This window comes from Neurospora hispaniola, assembly GCF_033458365.1.
Source record: "Neurospora hispaniola strain FGSC 10403 chromosome Unknown B0T23scaffold_1, whole genome shotgun sequence".
Taxonomy (NCBI): domain Eukaryota; kingdom Fungi; phylum Ascomycota; class Sordariomycetes; order Sordariales; family Sordariaceae; genus Neurospora; species Neurospora hispaniola.
Genome location: NW_026944406.1, coordinates 5881734 through 5896247, shown reverse-complemented (window position 1 = coordinate 5896247; position 14514 = coordinate 5881734). Strand labels below are relative to the sequence as shown.

Below are 14514 nucleotides of genomic sequence, written 5' to 3'. Positions count from 1 at the left end.
TCAAGGACATTGCTTCAACGGTTAGGCAGGGTTGAACATTGCCTGGAGCCAAGGGCATTCGGGACATGAACCTGGATCCCTGTCCACCATCTTCATGACTGCCAGTCATGAGGATACGACCGCCTGAGACAGCTGGGTGGGCGGTACAAGAAAGCAGACCGGGTACACTCTGGGCCGTCTTGACGAGGTGATGAGTTAAGATGAGACGAAGCTTTTCTCATACTATCATATCATCCAGCATTGCCTGTCGACCACTTCAATTTGACTGACTGCACCATTAAATCATGAATTCATCAACCCTCTATGCACCATACCTCACCGATATCTGGAACTCTCACATAGATGGTCGACCTCATCCGCACTCCGGATGCCTGATTGGAATGCTAGATAAGATGTGGAGACATGAGGCTTCTCTTCTATATAATAGCGAATGAATACCAACAAACATCTAGCGGTTACCACAGTGGCTTGGAAGATGATTTTGGAAGAAAGAGTGATAGCATAACTCAAAGCTTGAAAGGGGAAACGTGATCACAGCTACGGGAGATCTGGGGAAAGTTCAGGGCATTTTGTTAAGGAGGGTAAAGGGATGAGATGATGGATGGTTTGATGGAATGAGGAGGACAGAATCTTGGTCTTGGTCTTGGCTGGGGTGAAGTTGGTGGGCTGAGAGGTGAATGGATGATACCTACTTAGACAACATAAAACAAAACTTGAAAAGGAGAGACGGCAGTCTAAAAATGAGGAATCGAAGAGAATAAATTAAAAGGGGCTATGTGTATGAAAAATGAATCTCAAGATGGTGTATGAACTACGTTAGACAAGTACAAGTTATATATCACTTGACCACTTTGAGCTGGTCGCTCTACATCGTTTTGGGCATTTGTGGATCTTGGAGGTTGTGGTGATGAGATGCGCGACAAAGGTCGATGTGGACTCGTTGGATAAGTAGTAAATATACATATGTATCTTACAAATTTCATCTTGAAAAGGCATGGTTTCCGTACATACGAAGTGCCAGGAGGTACCTATCTCTAGTGAGAATGTCAGGACCGTGTCTGGACTGAACCAAGGAACTTATTGATGGCCCTAACAACGGTCTAACACGTTCTTTGCAGTGATCATAGTGTTCAGGACTTCACACACGAATTAAGAAAATAGCCAGAGATTCTTGTTCATCTAATCATCCAAACTCATACACCTAACACCCCATGTAAATCATCAACATTATCACAACTTCGCCTTCGCCTCCTTCGCAGCACTAAAGTCCGGCTTCACCGCAATCCTCGGGTGATCCCCAGCCAGCTTCAACCCCGTCACGTTCTCCAGCTCATCAACCGCCTCAAACGCCTTTCCCAACCCAACCTTGATAGTCCTAAACCCAGCCTTCCTCGCCGCCTTCAGATTCTCCCCAATATCATCCAGAAACACAATATCACCCGGCCTCACCCCTTCTCCCCAACCGCCCCTCTTTCCCCTTTCGGAGTCAGCATTTGCCCTTGCAAACTCATTCACCTTTTCCAGCGCCAACTGATAGATCCTCGGATCCGGCTTCCTTAACCCGACATGCGCCGACGAAATGAAAACATCAAATAGCCGTCGCAACGGATCGCTGAAGAAGTCCTTCTCCGCCCACTTGTGCCCCTCCGGCCAGATCACCGTGTTACTCAGCGCCGCCACGACGAACCGTCCATCTTCCTTGAGCTTTTGGAGGGCGGGAAACATCCATGGATCCGGAGCTCGTGCGTGCTCCATCATGTCATGGAACAACCACTCGCCGTCGATCTGGGGGATGGGCGGGATCGGTAGTAGTTCATCAGAGCCAGAAGAAGAAGAAGAAGATGATGATGATGATGATGATGATGATGATGATGAGGGGTGGTGCTTTTTGGCTTGTTGGTGGTGGTGGTGGGACCGGTAGAAGGATTCCCAGAGGGATTGGTTGTGTAGGTCCCGGTTGAAGCCGGCGAAGAAGGCAGCGTCCATGGGGATGGAACCGGTTTCAAGACGGTGCCAGAAGCCTGAAGGGGCGGAGCGCGAGATGGAGTGGTTGATCCAGCCGGGGGGAATGGAATGACGGAGTTCGTAGTTGAGGATGGATTGGAAGGGGGAGATGACCTGGGTTTGTGTTAGTTGGTTGTGTTTGTGTTGTTTAGTGAAAGTAGGGTGTATTTGTCTATATAAGTGAAGTGGTGATGTGGTCATGTTGACTTACACAGACGCCGCCAATGTCAAAGAGGATGACTTTGGGCTTGGGAGACCCGGAGGACCTCTTCCCTTTGAGGACGGTTGGCGCCATGCTGTCGATGGCTTCTAGAATGTATTCAGGGGGAAACTCTTCAGGAAGCATCACACTATAATGTCATGGGACTTTGGGGGTATAAGGAGGTTTGGATTCATCTATCAACAACATTGGATCTCCGCACATTGGCACCAGGAAGTGATTAGTGAAGTGAATGGTACCATAGACCTCGGTTCGGGACAGTGATTGCCAGAGGTCGACGGCTACTGAAGCCCGAGACTAACAATGCCACTGGCAGAGCCCACAATTGCCTGCCGCTTGCATGGTAGGTACTCTTGGCGCTCGTCGCCCACCGTGGCGCCACGGCAATGGAAGCATGGGTGAATTGGTCGTCGCCAACCTGAGTTGACAACCCAGCGGTCAGCCGACCAATCAGGCGCGCTCTTGCTCTTAGGGCTGTGGGGATTGTAGTGCGAAATTCCTGCCCACCAAAGTTTGTTCGCGATCTCGAAATTTCCCTTCTGACAACCCAGCCCGTCTCAAGACCGTTTGTTGAGTGCACCCAGCAAAAGTAGTCAAAATGGTAAGTTGACGACCTACGGCGTGCGTCGCGGCCGTTCAGCAATGAGCGGCCAGCGGCTACGTTCAAATCACACACCACTCCAGAGGGAAAATTCGGGGGGAATTGAGGAGAAAGAGAGTCAACGCAAGATGCTTCGGAGAGGAGGAAATATTCTGAAGCGATAATTGCTGACTCGGGGATTTTGATTGTCAGGCCTTCCACAAGCTTGTCAAGAACAGCGCGTACTACAGGTAAGCAGATGTCCTCTTTTTGAAAATCCGAGAAAAATCAATAGGGACTCGGGGTCCGCTAACATTCAATCCGCCCAACAGTCGCTTCCAGACCAAGTACAAGCGCAGAAGAGAGGGCAAGACCGACTACTATGCCCGCAAGCGCCTCATCACCCAGGCCAAGAACAAGTACAATGCTCCCAAGTACCGCCTGGTTGTCCGCTTCACCAACCGCGACATCATCCTCCAGATTGTGAGCTCCGAGATCACCGGCGACAAGGTCTTCGCCTCCGCCTACTCCCACGAGCTCAAGGCCTACGGCATTGAGCACGGTCTCACCAACTGGGCTGCTGCCTACGCCACCGGTCTCCTCCTCGCCCGCCGTGTCCTCAAGAAGCTCGGCCTCGACGAGACCTTCAAGGGTGTTGAGGAGGCTGACGGTGAGTACAAGCTCACCGAGGCCGCCGAGACTGACGATGGCGAGCGCCGCCCCTTCAAGGCCTTCCTTGATGTCGGTCTTGCCCGCACCTCCACCGGTGCCCGTGTCTTCGGTGCCATGAAGGGTGCCTCCGACGGCGGTATCTTCATCCCCCACTCCGAGAACCGTTTCCCCGGTTACGACATGGAGTCCGAGGAGCTCGATGCCGAGACCCTCAAGAAGTACATCTTCGGCGGTCACGTCGCTGAGTACATGGAGACCCTCGCCGACGATGATGAGGAGCGCTACAAGTCCCAGTTCAACCGCTACATTGAGGACGATCTTGAGGCTGACGGCCTTGAGGACCTCTACGCCGAGGCTCACGCCGCCATCCGCGAGGACCCCTTCAAGAAGGCCGAGTCCGAGGCTCCCAAGAAGACCAAGGAGGAGTGGAAGGCCGAGTCCCTCAAGTACAGGAAGTCCAAGCTCACCCGCGAGCAGCGCGCTGCTGGTGTCCAGGAGCGCATTGCCGCTCTCCGCTCGGAGTAAATTGGAAGTTGTTATGGACTTTGCTAGGGGTTGAACAACTTTTTGGGAGGAAACAGGTTCTGTTCATTCGATGCGCATGGGTGCGAAATCATCTGGGTCATGGGAATGACATGGTCTCTCAAAAGGGTTCATCTAAAAGCCAATCAACTTTCTTCTGTCTTGAGCAAAAAGCATTACCCGGCGTTTCGTTCATGTGATACCTCAATCGTAATCTGATCTTCCTTTTCCCATATGAGACTCGACGCTGTCCATCTTTTCCTGTGATTAATCACCTTTCCAAAATCGCCAAAACCGATGCTGAGCGGCGGCAAATTCTCGTGAAACACGATTCATGTAAGCCATCCATCGTCTCTCACTTCCACCGCCAAGCAATGTCATTTGCTTGGGGATGAAGATCAACTTTACAAATCTCACGAGTCATTGATCCCTCACGGTTCATGGTCGACTGCTACTGTGCGCTACATGTACACTATAATTCAATTACAGGTTTGTTCGTTGTTTGTTAGTCCGAGACCTTCTAGCCAACTTGTCCCGGCGCTTTAACAAACAATTCAAGTTGATGTGTGTGTTCTTATCGATGACGGGATTCAAGATGAGTAGAGGTTTAAGTCTGTCTAATTGGACAAACTGGACAAACTCTGTTTTTGCCTCCCCCTTCCCTCCCCATTTGTAACTTTTTCATATTTTTCAAGTTCCATTGATCGCGGCATTCAAGATGGATGGATGGGGTTTGGTTTGGCATATGTGTCTTACTCGGAGGGGTAGTACTGCAACAAACCGGTATCAAAACACACAAAACAACCCGCGAAATACCGAGACGAGACAGATGCGGGGGATCAGCGGCTATGTAGCTAGCTTGTATTCTACTAGGTTTCAGAACTCGAACTTTTTTTTTTTTTTTTCTCTCATGGTGAAAAAGGGGTCATGACATGATGGGGATGGACAGATGGATGGATGGACAGATGGATGGAAATGACAGGACTGTGACACTGACTTGATGCGAGTGGGACTTGGAAGGTTGAGACTTTGATGGTGTGATAGCTCGAACAGGAGGGTAGGTAGACATACACTACAGACAGATGGGCAGACAAAGTTAAGGGTAATCTCAGCGATGACGGGGAATTCCCTGCCTTGAATGCCTTCTCGTGCCCGTTGAAGAATTGGTGAAGGTGTGATCAAGGTGTGTAGTGTGGTGAAGGTGACCGACCAGTGATGTGACAAAGGTGAACGATCACCTTGCGGGTTGTCTGTTACTGGGTGAACCTTGAAACTTTAAAACGGTCAGCTGGTCATGTGGTGTGGTTGAGGTTGTGGTTGCCCGTGGTGTAGTGTATGATCTTGATCTCGGAATTGAAAACCAGGTAAGTAAGTAAGGGCGTTGATCAACCATGCACACATGCTTCTTTCATGCTTCTTCTTTACACCTTTAACCCTGCTTTATTGATGCCTGCGTTAAAAGAGGTATTTACCTACCTAAACTTCAATTAACATGAAGAGATCATATGGTGTTCTCACCTGGATTTGGAGATAGACGAGCAATGTGAAAGCATGAGGGAACAACGGTAGAAGGTTACACAAGAAAAAGTGTATAGTTTAACCGCTTGACAAGGTCGGTTTCTTTCTGTTTTCATTTCCCAAACGTCTCATGAATGATCAAGGATGGATGGCAGGCCGCCGCTGACCTGAAATGATGAGATGAGATGAGACAGTCACTCTACTAATCACTAGACAACAATAGTGTTGAAGATCTGATCTGATGACAACCGATGATGGTTTATATTCAGTTCAGTAGTAGCGTCTTCACATTATTAGGAATATTCCGGAGTTCTGGCTGATAAATCATCTATCTATCTGTCTGTCTCTCGGTCAAGCGCTTACACTTGGTAGTGAAGAAACCAAAAACTAGCCAGCTAGTTAGTTTGCTGGGCAGCGTTTGCGAAAATCTCACAAAATGTAAAGGGCCGGAGTTAATTATAATGAATGTCTCCAAACGGTGTCGTCTATCGGAGTATACAACGAACTTGATAAGTGTGTACATATGTGCCCTGTGCTGGCTTGGCTGCGGGGGCTGGATTTCATAAAGGTTCAATGTTTCGTGCCTGTAAACTATGGATGGATGGATGGATAGATGGATGGATGGAAAGTGAGTCTGCTCAATTCGAGATTCGAGAACTCATGCGATGGTACTACAATGTAGCGTAGCGTAGCGTTAACGATGCGTCATGAGATCATACATACACTACTACCGACGTATTTTAGACAGAAGGAAATCATCGGTAAATGTTGTGAATGCTAGACTTTAGTGGCGGGACGAAGCGCATCTCGGTACGATCCCCAAGTCCTAGCGGTATGGCCAAGAAGAAAGAGTTGAAATTTGATATTTTGCCCCCCCCTAATCGGACATGTGTCTCCGATGTGTGCTCGAATTGTTCGAGGAAAAGACAATGACGAACTATACTAGTGTAGTGTAAATCAGATGTCTGAAGTGTGTCTGGCTTCCAGAGAATGTAGGGCCGGGTCTAGACCTCGAAGATTGCCCATGTCGCCATTGACGGGTACACTAGCTGGGAAGGAGGGAGAATGTTGTTGTTGCTGCTGCTGTTAGATATTCACGTGGTTCATGCTTGCGATTTCGGAGTGTTGGTGGGTTTGCAAAATTCCAGCTATTTGTTTCTTGTCCTTGGCATCGATCTTTTCAGGCGTGTCTGGACCTTGATAAGTTGCCCCTGAGAGATGCCTGTTAAACTCCCCGAGGGTATTGCAGCATCTGGGAAAGTGGGAGAGGTGTTTGCCAATCCAGGAACCACCACGATGAAGAAACTACAGACGAGAAGTAGTGTACAGACGAGCATATCATGTCAGAGATTTGATGAAGTCACTGCTCATCTTACCAGGGGGAACTTTGTGCTTTCGTAGGAGAAAGGTGACGGGCCGTCGTCGTTCATCTTATTTTTTATTTTATTTTTGGTTTTGGTGATGTCGCAGAGATTGGGCCGAGCCGGAGGTTTCGCCCGTCAACATCTCAATTCCCCAGGGTATAAGAAGATAAGAGAAGGACCCCTAAAATCGGTTCCCTACACTACTACAATGTAGATGGGATCTTGTGTGATGCCGGGCCGGGAGAGCCAGGAGACAAGCAAGTGCTTGGAGAAGTTGTGATGAACCCGTCATGCTCCCACTCGCTCCCATCCATTGTTCTCCCTAAAATTACTGGCATGGTGGTGGTGTATGGCACTGTAGCACTGTAGACAAATGTCGACATCAAGCTCGCGTGATAGGGCAAGACAAGGACATGGCATCGGTTCAGTTCGGTTCGGTTACAGAAACACAGCAAAGGATTTCGGTCTCACGAGATGGATGGACACGATTGAGATGTGGCAGTTTCCACAAAAAGGAAGAAACAGAACTCCGTACTCGGCAAGACGTTCGTTCCTTGGCTCATCTTTGGTGGTGTCCTTTCTCTCGGTGCTGGTGCACAACTTTTTGTGCAGTGTAATCTAAACTAATTGGTCCTGGAGATGGGTGGTGCCGTGGTGCTACCCGAAGTTATGGTTTTTGGGGTGATGAAAAAGCCAACGAACTGGAGAAAGAAGTGAGAGTGGTTGATCTCTCTGCGTCTCCATGCGCCCATTCCCATCTTGGAGGCGTCTCCGATGATAGGGGCGAGGGCTCGCGAAGGGTGGTCCGTGAGACGGCTCCGGTGGAAAAGTGTATTTCGAATCAATGACGGGCAGAGTGGAAGAGAAGTGAGTTGATGCCAAGACCAAAGCAGATTCAGTGGCCTTGCAAACTGGTCGGTCGGCCAAGCACGTTGGCGGTTCCATGCCCGACGTCAACCCGCGAGAAAAGGTAGTATCAGTCGCGATCAGCGAGAGCGAAAACGAGGAAAGCGAAAAGTCGCAATGTTGCTGGAACTTGGATCGATACTATGGATTTTGCCATGTACACTATCAGCGACACTTGTTGCCGTCTGTCTGGCTGTTGTCGTGTCTAGCGGTTCCCCGTTGCTCCATCATTTTAATCTTTTTGATATCCATTTCAAGGGTTGGAGGTATCCAATTTGTGACGCTGGCGGCGCCGGTGCGGCTGCTGATCAAGTCGCCGACGGGGCGCAGGGACTGCATAGCGGACCTCGCACAACCTAGTACACTAACTTGAAGATGGACCGCGGCCACACTCTGCTGACGTGTGACATGCACTATGTACACTATAAACACTCTCTTTACTTTTTCAATTCTGCAGCGGTGTGTGTGTGTGTGTGTGTGTGTGTGTTCTTTGTGGTAGAGGTATGCATGTGCTGAACTTGTGTCCAAAGTTCTTTGGGCTTTCTAGCGGGGGATGGCTGGATATATCGAGAAACCAACTGGAAGGAAGTGATAAGGTACCTAAGGCCAAATTGGGTGGGAGAGTGCCAACCCGTCGGCATCCGGACACTGACACATCCAATGCGAGAATTATTGAACAGGACTGCAAGGCTTTATCCACCGGCAAACGGCTTGGCAAGCGACATTTCAGTGGCCGCCAGCATTGCGCCAGCCCCAGGCATATCCGAGCCAGTCTCCATCGCGGCTTTTCAACAGTCCATATGAGATCAATGTTCATGTCGGTCGTGGTGGGGATTTTTGGTTCGCAAGGTGGCGCCTCTGGTGACTTGAGGAGGAGGAGCTTCTTTTGTGATGCGCCGCTTTCCCCTTTTTCTAGGTCCTTCATGCAAGCAGTCAACCGCCATTCGCTGGCAGCATTTCCTCTTTGCGGATGTTGCGCGCTTTTCCAAGGGTTTCATGTATGTATGTATGTATGTAATAAATGTTTTCCCAACGGCATGTGGGATTTCCTGACCACGGAGGAGGTATACAGTACCACGGCTTGGCTGATCCGAGAACAGAAGGTGACCACGCTTTCGCCATCGATTCCATTGTTCGGTTTCTCGATTGTACTTGTGCTCGTCCAGATGATGGTCGTCGACAGTAACACTGCTTCTTGCATCTGATGTGATCAGTGCATTCTTTGGTGTTACTGTAGGCTCTCATGTGCAGACAGACACCAACCTGACCTACTGTGGTTCTCCCCCATTCCATCCCCCCGTTGGCCAGTGAGGGGCCGTGCTGAAAGCCAAAAGCCAGGAACTACACTATCTGGTGGACAGCTTACCGAGTTCCGAATACTTACATCATGGTTGAAAAGCCATGTTCTGTAACATTGCCCCGTAGCCCCATCTGAAGCGTCAAAAACGGTCTCCGCATCGAACGACGACTTGGTCCGTGGGCAACCTATGCCGGGGTGGGCCAGTGGGCATCGCCGTGTAGAGGTACCTACGGGCTCCATGTACACTACATACCTACGGCTGGACGTGTGGAGAGACACTGCTGCTGCTGCTGCTGTGGGCACTGGGCAGGTGCTTTAGCGGCGAAACCTTGTCTTCTTTTTAGTTGATGGGGAATTGCTACCCTGAGAAAGGTCCTCATGTCCATCTCTCTGCCGTGCCGTCTCGGGCTGTTCCTCTCAAGAGAGACTCCATGCCAGGCAGTTTCCATCCGATCTGTGCCGACACCATGGCTTCTTTCTTTCCATTGTTCTCTCTTCTTCTTCTTCTTCGTGGAATAGCTTCCTCCTCTATTAGAAAAGCGAGAGCTTGACCATCGCCTCAGCGGCACAACTACCATAAAGTCACTTAGGTACACTGCTTGCCTCTACATCATATACTGTGCCTCGAGTGTGCCAAGGTACATCGGGCCCAGACATCCACATCCACACGGCATACAACCTGAACCACCACACGCAGGCGGCGGGCCTACCTAACCCGGACCAACCTAAAGATCGACCACCGCCCACCACTCACCACTCACTGGACCAGCCCGTTATACCCGTGCAGCAGCTGAACGAGCGGGCAAAAAACCCATCGACGCATCAGTGATCAGCCCAAGCGAGACGAGACAAGACGAGACAAGCGCCATTGCGAGGAAGAAAAAAAAAAAAAAAAAAAAAAAAAAAAAAAAAAAAAAAAAAAAGAGGACAAGGACCCTCCCGTTCGGAGACACACCCACCCCACGTTTACTGTGTACTACGACGCTACGTTAGTACCGCAGCAACGGGAATCAAGCCTCGAGACCATCCTCGACCAAGCACCAAGGCTTCCAAGACACGGCCTGACCACGCCGCTTCCCTGTTACAGGTCCCAAGGCCTTCCTTCTTTCTTCTACATTTATCTTTCTCGGGGCGAGTCCCCCAAACCACCTGTTTCTCCAATATCTCAAGTTGACCTTGGCCCTTAATTTTTTTTTCTCTATACTTTTGTCTACCTAATTCCCTTTCACACTTCGCCCACGACATGTCGACGGTCGGCCCCGAGCCCTTCCCCAAGATGGAGCACATCCACGGTGTAGACGTCAGTTGGATGACACACGGGAATCCCAAAGGTTTGCTCTTCTATATTTTATTCACGTATATTATTTGACTTGAACGACACGGTTGGGTTCCATGCCCCGGCCCACGCGGAAACATCAACCAACAAGCATCGTCACATCCTCCTGCTTACAACAACTCGGGCCCTTTGTCGCGAACCTTGGTAACAAGCCGTAACTGACACAAACTTCCCCTCTACCAGACAAGATCGGCAGGAGAGCTTCTCTCGTCAAGACATTATCCCAAAATACGCTCGACATTCCCTATTCTGCTTCTCCCGGCACTGCGACTCCAGAATTTGCCCCAGCGTCGGCGCCAGCAGCAACCAATGGCTTCAGGACAGACATGCTCAATGCGCCATCGAGCACCCAAAACATGACATCCTCCACCACAACAACATCCACCACAACTGCGAAACCGATCCCAATAGGAGGACTATCGCCCGCCGCACCGGGATTCACGAGAACTGGGTCGGACGAAGGAAGGACGCCGCCAATCGGCGTTTCCCCACAGAGAAGGAATTCGTGGTTCTCCAACATCGCCTCCAAGCTCTCGTCCGCAAACGGCGCCGCGCAAAGTCCGCCATCACCAAATCCTGCATCTCCCAAGAACGCCGAATTCTCCGTGCCCAAGGTCAATCCTGCTAAGAACGCTGTCCTTCAGCACGCGACAAAACACGAAGGCGACGGTCCCTACATCCCAGCCCCGCCTGGTCGCGCCCAAGGCGGCGTCTTCCACATTTTCCGAAGGCTATCGTCGTCGAACGGAACACTGAGCACCAACGGAATGAAGGGGCATAATCACGGCCTGGTGGAGCGAAGGATTTTGAATGTCGATCAGAACAGGGAACGATGTGACATTGACGGTCTAAACCAGGCTAAACTTCGGCGAGTTGCCTTCTGCGTCGACGTCGAGATTGCGCCCATGCCACGATACGGAGACGACGCAGCGAAAAAGTCAAATGCAAAGCCCCAGGTGGTAACCACTCATGTAGCGCCAGATGGCACCATCATGGTTACCAACAGGAAAGAGGAGAGCAGCAGGGAAGCAGAGGCAGCAGCAGCAGCCAAGGCCGCTGCCGAAACGAAGAAAAAGGAAAAGAAGAAGAAGAGCGAAGAAGAGAGGAAGGCTAGGAAAGAGAAGAAGAGGAAGCTTGCCGAGGCGAACGGTACCATTCCGATGGAAATCCACGTCGATAGCGATTCCTCCGATGACGGCGGTAGCACCGCGCCGCCGCAGCCGCAGCTGCAGCCGCAGCAGCAGCAGCAGTCCGAGTCCTCCAGTCGCCGGACGCAATCGATGCCGACTACGAACCCCGTCAGGATATACCGCCGCTGTTGTCAACTACGCGAGACGCCAATCCTCAAGAGGATTACCGAGCAGCTCATGGACCCCGCAAACATGGCACCCGAGAAGGGAGTGGTGGAAAAGCTGGACCTCAGTGGATATTGGCTGCAGCTACCCGATCTGGTAACACTCGGCGATTATCTGGCCGTAGTCCCGATCAAGGAGGTGATTTTGGACAATTGTGGTTTGAGCGATGAGGGTCTCCGTGTTATTCTCGCCGGTCTGTTGGCTGCCAGGAAGAACCCGTTCAAGCGACGAAAGCAGCAGACCGGACCGGATGGGCTAACACCACAGGGTGGCGTTGTTGAGAGACTCATTCTGAAAAATAACAAGATCGGGGCCGAGGGCTGGAAGCATATCTGCCTATTCGTTTACCTATGTCACACCCTCAAGGTGCTGGATCTGTCTCAGGTTCCTTTCCCCCAGCCGCCGCCTAGCAGCCCGACCACTCGCACAGCGAGCGATGCGAAGAAGACTATGGATCTTTGCCAACTGTTTTCAAAATCGCTCGGAGAACGCCTCGGGGGGTCAACGCTTACTCTTTTGAGCTTGGGTGAAACTGGAATTACTACAGAGCAGCTTGGGTTGGTCATGGACGGAGTCCTCAAGTGCGGCATCAGGAAAATTGTTCTTGCAAACAACGACATCACAGATCAGGGCCTGGCTCATGTCAAGAGGTTTTTGGCGACGCCGACTTGCGATGGCCTCGATTTGGGCGGCAATGACCTGCGGGATCATATTGACAAGCTTACGGAGGCGTTGGACCAAGAAAACTGTCCATTGTCGGCACTCAGCTTGGCTGACTGTAACTTGACACCGGCAGCTCTGTCCCAGCTGTTGCCGACGCTGGTCAAGTTACCCCAGCTACGATATATCGATCTGTCCCACAACCACGCGCTCTTCAACGCCGAGGTCAGTGCGGTTGCGGTATTGCGCAAGTATCTGCCCGCGATGCCGTCCTTGAAGAGGATACACCTCGTTGACTGCGCTCTTACCCCTGAGCAAGTCATCGCCCTTGCCGAGATTCTGCCAGAGATTCCTGGCCTTGCACATGTCAGCTTCTTGGAGAACCCACAAATCGTGGAACTGACGGATGCAAACACGGATGAGGCGAAGGAGTCCGCCTTTGCGCTGTTCGCGTCGTTACTCTCTGCCGCGAGGGTTTCACGAAGCCTCGTCGCCGTGGATATCGAGGTTCCTAATGAGCAGTCGAGCGATCTTGTCAAGGCCATGGCTAAGCAGGTCGTTGCCTACTGCCTTCGCAACATGGGTGAACACATGTCGACTGTTGGCGATTTCTCCTCTATGACCGGCGGCCTGCCAGACTTCCCGGCTGAGCCTGAATACCCCGATGTGCTTCAGCGCTTGGTTGGTGCTGATGTCACTCAGCCCTATGATCCAGAGGATGACCTGGATATTGCGCCGGATGAGGACTACGTTATTGGTGGCACTGGTGTCGTCAAGGCCTTGGCATGCTGCTTGGATAACTGCGACGAAGAGTTTAGGATTCTATCTGGCGAGTCGGTCGGCGACGGCGAGGCCGGCCATGAGCAAACTAAGCCTCACCTCCCCGTCGGCAAGGCTAAGGAGACTTCCAAGCACCTGCTGCTCAGCGCAAGGAAGATCCGCACCAGGTTACAGCCTGCCATCCAAAAGGCCAGGGATTCGCACGAAGATACCCACGCCTATCATCGTCTCATGTTCATCGACAACACCCTCAAGGGCATCATCAAGCGATTCGAAGACGAGTTTCCCGACACCAAGGAACTTCCTGCCTCAACCACTGCCGCCGACTCGGCCTCCTTCATCTCCTCGGGCTCCTCCTTCACCAACTACCCGTACGACGACGCCGAGAAGTTCATGGGAACTTCCATCTCCTCCATCGACCTTGCCCCGTTCGCCCCCATCTGGAGCGACGACGCCGACGACGCCGAAGCCGCGCAAGCCGCCGCCTTTGGCATCAAACCCCGTGGTCTGGTCCGGTCCAACTCCACCCTTTCTCTGTCCTCCCGCGCTCTGGCCGACGAAGAAGCCCGCGTCCTCCGTGCCGGCCACAAGTTCCGCTCGGGCTTGACGGGCATCGTCAAGCCCGAGCATTACATGCTGTTGAACTGCGGCGTGGAAATGATTGGAGCCGACCCGAACCACGCTCGTCTGCTGCACGAAATGTTTGACGAGCTCGACGACGACGAGTACACCAAGATGGTGGAAGAGCGCGGGGCCGTGGCAGTGTTTATCGAGAACAAGGAGGACGTGGTTCGCAAGCTGAGGGAGATGGACCCGGCGCATTGGGACCGGTTTGTGGAGAGCCAGGAGATGGCGAGGAAGAATGTCGAGGCTCCTGTCCAGGGCAATGCCGTGTTGGCGGATAAGTGTGAGGCGAACATGAAGAGCTTGAATGCGGCGGGGACGGGGGCGCAGGGGACGTCCGAGTTGACGATGAGGTTGAAGGGGGAGAAGGAGAAGGAGAAGGAGAAGGTTGCCTCTGAGCAGCAGAAGTGAGGTGTTTAATATGGAGTTGTTGTCAAGGTAGCGAGGTGGGGGTATTTATTTGCTTTCAGTTTAACGGCGGGTGGGTGGTGTTGGGAAGGAAGCACATGCGGGCGTTTTTGGTGCCGATTGGGGAGTTTGTGGTTTGTTGCAAATGGGAGACTTTTTGATGGTCTGGGAGGGATTTTCATTTGTTCTTATTTATGGAGGTTTTGGGCTTCTATCGAGCTCATGTCGTAGCTATCAAGCAATACCAGCATATATGTTCTACAGT

General features: G+C 51.6%; 4 protein-coding genes across 4 annotated transcripts; 2 read left to right on the top strand and 2 right to left on the bottom strand.

The window, feature by feature from the left end:
• Positions 1 to 1230: 1230 nt before the first annotated feature.
• Positions 1231 to 2299, bottom strand: B0T23DRAFT_306984 (HAD-like domain-containing protein; the record flags this gene model as incomplete). Its single annotated transcript, XM_062834406.1, has 2 exons — positions 1231 to 2118; positions 2216 to 2299. The coding sequence occupies 2 exons, from the start codon at positions 2297 to 2299 to the stop codon at positions 1231 to 1233; spliced, it is 972 nt and encodes a 323-aa protein (XP_062697877.1).
• Positions 2300 to 2744: 445 nt separating this feature from the next.
• On the top strand, positions 2745 to 4233 carry B0T23DRAFT_371845 (putative 5S rRNA binding ribosomal protein). The gene is made up of 3 exons (XM_062836676.1): positions 2745 to 2825; positions 3018 to 3055; positions 3137 to 4233. The coding sequence occupies exons 1-3, from the start codon at positions 2823 to 2825 to the stop codon at positions 3999 to 4001; spliced, it is 906 nt and encodes a 301-aa protein (XP_062697876.1). The 5' UTR covers positions 2745 to 2822; the 3' UTR covers positions 4002 to 4233.
• Positions 4234 to 7951: 3718 nt separating this feature from the next.
• B0T23DRAFT_435725 (uncharacterized protein) lies at positions 7952 to 9992 on the bottom strand (the record flags this gene model as incomplete). The annotated part of the gene is made up of 5 exons (XM_062840541.1): positions 9340 to 9992; positions 9171 to 9271; positions 9059 to 9132; positions 8387 to 8766; positions 7952 to 8199 (listed from the first exon to the last, which is right to left on the bottom strand). Exons 1-5 carry the CDS (start codon positions 9662 to 9664, stop codon positions 7952 to 7954), a joined length of 1128 nt encoding a protein of 375 aa, XP_062697875.1. The 5' UTR covers positions 9665 to 9992.
• Positions 9993 to 10003: 11 nt separating this feature from the next.
• B0T23DRAFT_351281 (uncharacterized protein) lies at positions 10004 to 14514 on the top strand. The gene is made up of 2 exons (XM_062836073.1): positions 10004 to 10417; positions 10606 to 14514. Exons 1-2 carry the CDS (start codon positions 10330 to 10332, stop codon positions 14250 to 14252), a joined length of 3735 nt encoding a protein of 1244 aa, XP_062697874.1. The 5' UTR covers positions 10004 to 10329; the 3' UTR covers positions 14253 to 14514.

Excerpts from the sequence above, each read along its gene's own strand:
- B0T23DRAFT_371845 (XM_062836676.1), top strand. Across the intron at positions 3,056-3,136 it reads AAGAACAGCGCGTACTACAG|TCGCTTCCAGACCAAGTACA; the intron begins GTAAGCAGATGT and ends TCCGCCCAACAG.
- B0T23DRAFT_351281 (XM_062836073.1), top strand. The coding sequence starts at position 10,330 with ATGTCGACGGTCGGCCCCGAGCCCTTCCCCAAGATGGAGCACATCCAC. Across the intron at positions 10,418-10,605 it reads GACACACGGGAATCCCAAAG|ACAAGATCGGCAGGAGAGCT; the intron begins GTTTGCTCTTCT and ends CCCCTCTACCAG.